Raw genomic sequence first — 10,422 nt, 5'->3', positions numbered from 1 at the left:
TATACATTCACACATATAGTGTCAAAAAAAATTATGGCATTCTGACAGTTGGTTTACACAGATTCAAAGAGTTTACGGAGCGCTGCAAGAAATGTAACACTTGTAATTGAAAGTATGTTTATGAATAAAGCCGAGCATTTAAAAACAATGTACTCTTTTTTTGAGACTTATTGGGTGATAAATGTACATGTATAAATCTATATCTACCCATATATTTTCCATGGAGACTCATTCAATTTTAAAAGTTTCAAAATTTTCAAAGTAGTGTCGCCTTACCCAGTTCGTGCAGAATCGCAGACTCCAGCTGCTCTGACCAGAGCCGGGGTGGGGCGGAGGCCCTAAGGGGGCCCCCGCGCGCCACGACCAGCAGCCCCCGGGGGGCCGGCGCCGCGCCGGACTTGGTGCGGGGCTGCGCCGCGAAACAGGACCTCAGCCCTGCCGGCACGCTCAGGTTCACCTGCCTGAAAGAGATACAAATTCAATGGGTGACAAATTCAATTTGTTACAAATTTAATGTGTTGCAAACTCAATGTATTACAAATTTAATGTGTTACTAATTCGAGTTTTTACTATTCACCTGTTGACGAAAACAACTGTAGTTAGACACCACACCGAATTCCCTTTCCATTGCATACTTTTTCACCTTCATTTTTATTTAAAATACATTCGACTGCCCCAATGAATCCTCGCAGTGCCCTTTTAATACTCATAATAAGGAATTGAAGAATATGACAAATACCAGATGAATATCAGATGATATATCCGTGTCAATGTACAGTAAAACCATCGTCAAATACATGACTTTGAAATAAAATATGAATTCAATCAATGAAGATAACTTTTAAAACGTTCTTAATACACAACATTTTGAGTGTGTCCAAATACTTGTTCACAAAATCTGGATTATCTCCAATTACAGGAGTTATTTTCATATTATTTTTTGACATCTCATCAAAGATGAAGAAGAATAACATTATTATTAACATTGCTATTCTTCATCTTTGATGAGATGTCAAAAAATAATATGAAAATAACTCTTGTAATTGGAGATAATCCAGATTTTGTGAACAAGTATTTGGACACACTCAAAATGTTGTAAATAAATTATCTGGTCAAATTATAAGCTTAATAATAAAAATGAAAATAGTATTTTCTGGCGTTACTCATGTGTGTGATTATAATCCAGGATTCGGATCTCACATACTAATATAAGAGTTTCTGCTTAGTAAAAAAGCTTCTTTACATCTCACCAATAGATGTCTCTAGTGAAGTTCTAGTGATTCAAGAACAAGGTTTCTAAATTGGTTCATATATATTGAACTTCCAAGAATTTGAGTATTGTGGTTGTCAATAATGGGTAGAATTGGTAAATGTTACACGTATGTAAAGTGATCACTTAAACCAGCCTATGACGGTCGTCAGCCCCGTAAATGCCCAGACTTCCATATTCTTCTTCATCTTTGATGAGATGTCAAAAAATAATATGTTCTTAATAAAAGTATCTTTTTAGTAAAATTTTATTTATGATGTACATAAATCCCATTCAACTACACCCTCGTCTCCCACAAATAAATGTCTACTCCCTCATGTCTTCATCCCTCTGATTTTAAAACTAATGTTTTCGGAAAAAATTGGAAAATTTTCAAAATGATATTGAAGATATTTGAACAGATGTCAATGATGTGACACAGAATAATATTTTACAAATCTTCTTTTGATATGTTCAATTAACTTTTGATGTGTTTTTACTAAGATACATATTTTTAAAAGATTTATATTATCCACTGATACTTTGTGATGGAATTGCATTTTAATATATTATTAGATTAAAACAAATATTTTTAGCTTTTCTACTTTATTTTTATTTGACCGAGTTTAGTCGTTACCGACATCATCAGACTGGTCGGAGGCTATACAAATTGTTATGTTATATATAAAACAAGGCAGGAGTTGATAAACATGATTTGATATATTTTTTTTGTGGAATTAATTTAATTTGAAATAACTATATATATAATTTGATTTGACTTAAATTCACTCAAATTAAATTAATTTCTCAACAAAATTATATCAAATCATGGTTATCAACTCCTGCCTTGTTTTATGTATAATATAACAATTTATATAGCCTCCCACCAGTCTGATGATGTCGGTAACGACAAAACCCGGTCGCTGGTCAAATAAAAATTAAGTAGAAAAGCTAAAAATATTGGTTATAATCTTATAACATATTTAATGTAGAAATATGAAATAAATTTTCATCAGTTAATATAACTGCTTAATCTGGAACTCAACCCTCATGTTTTAAATCGCATGATATTAATTATCAATAGTTTAATATGATAAATTCATCCAGCTGTCATTTCATTCAAATATCTGATTACATAAAAATAAATCATTAAATTTATTAACTCAAACAAACAATTGGGTTTTGAATAAAGAAATAAAGGCAATTAAAAAGGTATCAATAAAAAATGTGTTTTATTTATAAGATATTAATATATATAAATATATTATATATATTAAACAGAAATAAGTAAAAGTATATTTATTGTAACTGCAGACAGTTGGTAGAATTCCACATTGAATTGTTGGGTAATAAATCCAAAATTAAACAAGGTTTATTGGATTGAATTCTACATTTATTTATGTATATGTTAATATGTGACGCATCTCGTCTTATTAAGACATAATCAAACACTCCAGAGTGTTAGATAATGTCTTAATAAGACGAAACGCGCCACATATTAACATGTACATAAATAAGTGTAGAATTCAATCCAATAAACCTTGTTTAATTTTGGATATATTACTCAACAGTAAGTAAAAGTGAGAAATCTTTTTTTTCATACAGAAATATTTCATCTCTTTTTATTATACGGAAAGGTAACATTATTCAACACAAAAAAAAACTAAATCCTACGAAGCGAGTTAATCTGAAAAATTGCTGAAAGCGAAAATTCCGTAGGGCAGATGTTGCCATCATTATTACTTTTGAACACTGAAAACGGAAGTAAAACAGAATTTTTCGCGGTGCTTATCTTAATAAGATAGGTACTTGGGTCTAATTCATCATCATCTCACGCTTCATATCAGATATCACTTTGTAATATTGGAGGAAATTACCCAGTTACCTCGCGAGACGGGCCGACCGAGTCGTTTATTATATTTCTGTCAGCCATTTATCGCGGCAAGCCTCCCCTCAAAACTCTCTCGTAAATCATCAATTTGATAAAACCTTTGACGCATTGTTGCAGGGCGTAATTTGGTACATTAAATTAGGTAACTTTTTAACCTACTCAACTTTATCTTCGTTTGACAATGCTTTCCCCTTCTTTCGAAATTCACCCAAGAATTAAAATTTTCTCAAGAGGTAACGATCAGCGGTTCTTATTTTTGAAAAAGAAAAATTTAAATTGGAGATATGATGTGCAAAAAAAGGTACGCGGATGACAAAATTGATGAGGCAATAGAGTGTAAGAATCAGATTTAGTGGCATATTATTAAGACAAAAGGACAAGACGAATAAGACAAATACATTAACTATTCGTAAGTATGTGATTGATAAAAGATATTTAATTCATTGTATAAGTATGTTGTATTCATTTAATTTTATCGTATTTCTGGTTGTATGATTTACATTTAATTTTTTTATAATTTAAACTATTTCTAGTATAACGTCTCATGAGATTTGTTAAAGAAAAAAAACTCGGCTTAAGTATGAATGAGCTTTATATCTTTACGTAAAAGTAGTTTCTTAGGGCTGAAGCACATTTCTGAACAGCCTAACCGCTACTCGTGTATTTATTTTAAATCTCACTTTTGAAACGCTGGCGCGACGGAAAATAAATTGTGAAAATAGGCCTATCCCATTCGAAGCCGTCTTTAGAAAGAGTATCCATATACGGCAGCGTGAAAGACCCAAGATTCAGGTTTCTCTTCAAGATAAAACGTATTTCTAGGTCTTCAGAATAGATTCACGTTACACAATCTTTAAAGCGCTTCATTCTACGTATTATGTGTACTTATAAGGACCGAAAATTCCGAAATATGATATTTCAACTGAAAACGTACGATGTGATAAACATTTTGTGTTTTCATTGTCGCTTTGTGTTTTCATGAATTAGAAGAGATACTTTTGTATATTGAAGGGAAAGAGGTAAGGAAAAGAGATAAATTTATGTTTAAAAATAAATACATGACAAAGTTGTTGTATTTATGTATATTGTACCTCGTTTCATTTTAAAAGACACATACTTAATAACGTTTTGAGTGATATCAAATACTTATTCACAAACCTGGGTTTCTCCACTAAAGAGTCATTTATATATTTTTTGACATCTCAATGAAGAAGAATATGAAAGTCTGGGTATTTACATGGCTTACGACTTATCACAGACTGGTGATCATTTTACACAGGTCTATCATTCACCATTCTACGTATGATTGATAACCAAACTACTCATTTTTTTTAGGAATTCATACATACTCGAATATGATTAATCTTATCACGTTCCAATGTTTGAGTTCATAACAGCTATCTTTGATTGGATTAAGAAAGCTTTTATTTAACGTAGACTTTTTTAAAATTTGAATGCATGATCTGAATGCTGTTAATAAAAATAACTGGTCAAAATATAAACTGCATATTAATTGAAAATCAAAATATTAGGCGTTTCCCAGTTTGTAAAATAACACAAGTTCGTAATTAAATAACGTTTATAAAACTTTTCTAACAATGTTATTTTGGTGTCATTATTATAGAAAAAATTCAGATAATGGATATATTTTAATATATTTAATTGAAATATTTGTGTTTTTTATTATTCACAAAAATACTTCGATTTCATTTTATTTATGTAAGCCTAATCAGCTCATTATTAGAGATAGGTATAAAAATTGTGGTAGAGTGGGTTTGAACCGAGAAACTCTGACTCAAGGGTGACACTAACCACGGGACCACACTCCTTTGATTGATACATACAATACAATCAGTATTGTATGTATTGATGTCCCAACAAATATGAAGTAAAACATGAAAACCTGGGTTTTCATCTAGGGATGGATTGAATGGCCATTTTATACACGTGTAGCATTCACCACTATAAAATGATTGACAACCCTTAATGGAAAAACCAAGATTTTTTATGAAGTATATGGACACACTCAAAATTTTGTTAAACATAATAAATTATTGACTGAAAAAAGTAAACAAAGCTAAACAAAATTATATCATTTTGAAAATATCAATGATTGAAAATATCACTCATTGAAAATATTGTAGGTTTCCTTGTTTACTTTTTATTATTAAAGCAGTTCTTTTTTCCTACAATCAAAAGATAAAAGATAAAATGTGTGCGAAATATGCATTGGTGGTGATCTGTTATGAACAATTGTTTTGTTATATTAATGTGAGGCTAATATGATAAATCTTCCTCATATATTAACGCCTCATGTGCGGGAGATATACAGTATTACTCCGGTCTTCATCAGAGAATTCATTTTTGTTCTCAGCATGAGAAAAGATTATCACAACCGTTATTTATTACGGCACAGCGAATAACAATAAGTAAGACAAACGGATTAATACAACACAATTTACTTCGTTCTTTTCTCGCGTTTGTTTCTCCTCAATTGAATTTGTGTTATGCTACCTTCGTCAAATCTAATAAGCGACACGTGTTTGCGTGGTAGCGGAGTGTTAATCTCATAATTGAATACCACCTAACGCGGTTTTCTCGAGATCAAAACCAATATTTTTTCGCTCTCCTCTCGCTCTCCTTTTAACAGCCAACACCGGCGCCATCTGGTGGCAGATAAATGATTAACGATCTGCAAATACCCCACTGTAGGAGATTAAAATACACAACTCTGAATATTGACGCAGCGCCTGTACAATTAACGCGAGAGAAAGACGAGGATTCGGAAATATTAATGGATCATTTTTGACATCTCAACACAGATGAAGAATGGTATGTAAATCTGAGTATTAAAAGAGCTTGCGACTTATCATGGACTGGTTAAGTGATAACTTTATAAACGTTCACAATTTTAGTATGCATATATGTATATCATATTTAAAATATTTTGAGTGTGCCCAAATAATTGTTCACAAATCTGGATTATCTTCATTAAAGAGTTATTTTTTATCTTCACTTTGAAGTCATTATTTTAAAAAAATATTTGGATTAATGTTTAGGAGTCCAAAAATATAAGAAACGTGGTTTTCAATCATGGGTAGAATGGTTAATGTTACACGTGTGTAAAGTGATCACTCAACCAGCCTACCATAGGTCAAGCAGGTAAGCTCTGTAAATATCCAGATTTTTATATTCTTTTTTATATATAGGGTCCGCCAAATAACATTTTTTTTTTGAAAATGGGGCGCAAAACATCGAGTGTAGCTTCGGCTGTGTGGCACGTAGCGCCGTCTTGTTGAAACCAAATGTTGCCAATATCCTCCTCTTTAATTTTTGTGAACAAAAATCCGTTCAACATGGCCCGATAACGATCGCCATTGACTAACGGCCACTCCTTGCTCATTTTCAAAGAAAAATGGCCCAATTATGCCTCTGGACCAAAATCCGCACCAAACAGTGACTCGTTTTGGGTGTACCGGCTTTTCAATGTATGCGTGCGGGTTTTCTGTGTCCCAAATACGACAATTTTGCTTGTTTACATACCCGCCAAGATCAAAATGAGCTTCATCCGAAAAGATGATTTTTTTGGCAAAATCGGCATCTTCTGTAAGTCGAATGTCGCAATATTTCCCAGCGTTGTTCAAGCGTATACACAACCATATTCGCTTAGCGAAAGGATAAAACTAATTATCTGTCAAATCAGACATGAGCTAAGTGTTACCATTCACGAAATAAGCACTAGTTGAAAAAAAAAACTTTAGATGGCGGACCCTATATATTAAGATGTAAAAAATGTAAAAAAAACTCATTAGTGGAGAAACCTTAATTTTTAAACAAGTATTTAGACACACTCCAAATATTGTTAAATAATGTGGTCACATTATAAATTGCAAAAAACACGTAAAAACGTTGTGAACTCACATGTACCTACTGAATTACGAGTTATATTATATGAGATCAATATAATTATCTACGACCCCAAAAATTGAGTAGTGTGATAACCAATTGACGGTTGTGTGTGACAACCATCAATCATGGGTGGAATTAGTGCATGCTATACGCGTGTTAAGTGATCACTTAACCTTGACTTCCAAATTATTCTTCCTCTATGTTTAGATGTCAAAAATATAAATAAAACTCATTTGTGGAGAAACCTTGATTTCTGAAAAAGTATTTAGGCACACTCAAAATGTTCAAACACCAGTATGTGCCTATTAAAATAAAACGAGGTACAACATATAAAATACACCATAAAGTTGATGTATTTAATTTTTGACATCTCATCAAAGATGGAGAAGAATATAGAAGTCTGGGCATTTACGGGGCTGACGACCGTCATAGGCTGGTTTAAGTGATCACTTTACACACATGTAACATTCACCAATTCTACCCATTATTTTCAACCACACTACTCAAATTCTTGGAAGTTCAATATATATGAACCAATTTTAAACATTGTTCTTGAATCACTAGAACTTTACTAGAGACATCTATTGGTGAGATGAAATATTAATAATTATATGAAAAACTCCTTTAATTGGAGATAATCCAGATTTGTGAATAAGTATTTGGACACACTTTAAATGTTGTTGATGTATTTAAGCCATGTAAGTACCTAGATTTCCATATTTTACTACATATATGTATATTAAAATGGAAAAAATGGAAAAATAACTCCTTTATGGAGAAACCCAGATATCTGAACAAGTATTTGGACACACCCAAAATGTGAATATTGATGGATCAACTTAACGAGAGCACATCGGAAAGAAAAATGTTAATTGAGTTATTGTCCGCCTTAAATCTTCAAAGAAATATAAAAAAATTGAGATTTCAAAGGAATTTTGGTGTATTACCTGTCAGTCGTGTTATAGGGAGATCCGGAGAAGGCGCTGAGCTGCGCCAGTTGATCAGCTCCTTTGTAGACTGTTTCCAGGGAAAAAACCACGCCGTGTTCCTGAAAGTATTACTTAGATTAGTAAAGTTTCGCTCGCCAAGGGGGTGAATCGATAAGGCTTAATTGTTTTAACCGGGAAAAAATTAATCGGGATTTGTATAACTGCCGAAAGTATTTCTTTGAAAGCAGAAATTGAATAAATTGAATAGGTTAAAATTCTTGGGCATAGCTTAATTTCAGGTAGGGGATAAATTCTTTTGGCCAAAGTTCGTTTTTGGTGATGAAATATTACCGAAAAAGATTTATTCAGAGCCGCCCTGCCGAGAAAAGAAAATGATTTAGGAAGTTTCCATCAATTGGTTATACAATGTACCTAGTCGAGTAATCTCGCTGAAGGTTAAAAGAAAATGTGAAAAAGTTTTTAATTTGTATTACATTGTGATTTTCATATTGAATAGCAAATTTAAAAACTTTGAGGACGATAAAAATGAAACCATTTGCTTTAAAAGCATGTCATATATAGTAACATAATTGTAACTATTTGAATATCTCTAAAATAGTAGTGCCTGATGTATTGTCTTGTATAAATACTCTTATAATGACTTAATTGTTAACAACACAAGGTTCGTCAGGAAGATTAAATTAAAATAATTTACTGTAATTACTACATTTCAAAGGCCTTTGTTTTGAAGTGTTTACATTCACGGGTATTTCCATACTATCGTGTGTATTTAATGATAAATACGAAAGATGTAAATTATTTAATAAAAGCCTATACATTTCACAAAATAACTAAGTTAAAAGCGTTTTCTGGTTACTGTTTGTGAAATATTGTTTGGTTAATGTAAAATTCCTGAAACGAAAGTTTTTAGTACCTCTTAAAGCTCCATCAATTAAAGTCATTAAATCAGCGTTAAAAACCCCCAAACCTTAAATCTTGCAAGTTTCGGCTTTAAATGGACCATCTATTATTAAAATTACAATTTATGGCCTGGAGCTTCTTACCTTATGCTCGTTCGGTATGAACACGCCCCTGAACACGATTTCCGCCCTTCTGACCCTCTCGTTTAAGGGCGTGTTATCCTTGCAGCTCGCCGACAGCCCGAGCCTAATGGCCCCGCAGAAGAGAGAGAGGGAGAACAGGATTGGAAGTAGATTCATATTTGTGTGTCCACTGTGAGAGTATCTCGAGGCAGACCGTCTACTGTTTGTGGGTCTCGATGTGGACAGTCTACCACTTACGCTTCTCGAAGCAGACACTACACCGTTTGCTTGTCTTGTAGTAGACAGTCCATTATTTGCGCGTATCGAAGCGGATGGTCCGCTTTTTGCGTTTCTAGGAGCGGTCGTTCCCCTAATCCATCCACGATTTGCGACCCGTCCGCCACGCTTATCTCTCGAAACAAATCGTCCACTTGTCCTACAGACTTTCAAACACCATTTATTATCCTCGCACATTTTTCCACTTAAGTCCTCCAAACACGGGTTCATTGTTATCATTGAACTTAACTTTTCGTCACTGTTTTAATATTATAACTTACGGCCCGCGCGGCGTCGAACAATTAACTTGAACAAATATTTGCTCTTATTAAACTGTGTTTGAACAATTTGTTCCATTGTTGTAAAACAATTTTCACTGCAGTGTTAGAATACACAATGCTTTCATTTCGCACAATTTAACGTCATGAAATTATTAGTTCGTTTGTTTGACTATCGTTATACTCGTACTCCCCTTCTATTCCTGGAATAAGAAAAAAATAGTAATTAGTTTCATCAAACATTATTATATATATAAATATACATATATATACATATATATATATATATATATATAGATATATATATATATATATATATATATATATATATATATATATATATATATATATATATATATATATATATATATATATATATATATATATATACATATGTATATATATATATATATATATATATATATATATATATATATATATATATATATATATATATATATATATTATATAAACATATGTATATAAATATATATATATATATATATTTATATTTGGATTTATTTAAATCTTTCGAAACCTCTTTATTGTTACAGGGAAAATGAAGCTTTAATATTGTATTTGTGCACTGAACTAACATTTTATGTTGAATTTGTTATTTTTAAGGTTAAATATTATTTTTTTAAGTCTATACTATTATGTTCTTTTGAAATAAAGCTCAAAATAATTCCGTGTTATGATGATATTTTATTTTTTAATTGATTCGGCAGTAGTGGTGTGTTTAGACTGCTACTTAGCGATATCCGCTATTACCGATATCACCATGTCAAGATACTAGGATAAGCTTGCTGCTACCAGACACTAGTCTGGTAGACTCTGGCTCATGCTC

General features: G+C 32.0%; 1 protein-coding gene across 1 annotated transcript; it reads right to left on the bottom strand.

Moving 5' to 3' along the window:
* Positions 1–276: 276 nt before the first annotated feature.
* LOC148298397 (uncharacterized) lies at positions 277–9,774 on the bottom strand (the record flags this gene model as incomplete). The annotated part of the gene is made up of 3 exons (XM_088276901.1): positions 9,043–9,774; positions 7,997–8,097; positions 277–461 (listed from the first exon to the last, which is right to left on the bottom strand). Coding segments are annotated over exons 1-3 (781 nt in total), but the record flags the coding sequence as incomplete, so codon positions are not given.
* Positions 9,775–10,422: the final 648 nt, after the last annotated feature.

The sequence above is a fragment of the Brachycentrus maculatus genome, unplaced genomic scaffold, assembly GCF_059751285.1.
Source record: "Brachycentrus maculatus isolate JH-2025_06_01 unplaced genomic scaffold, ASM5975128v1 h1tg002110l, whole genome shotgun sequence".
Classification (NCBI taxonomy): Eukaryota; Metazoa; Arthropoda; class Insecta; order Trichoptera; family Brachycentridae; genus Brachycentrus; species Brachycentrus maculatus.
The sequence above is the reverse complement of the archived record's forward strand: the minus strand, read 5'-3'. Positions and strand labels throughout refer to the sequence as shown.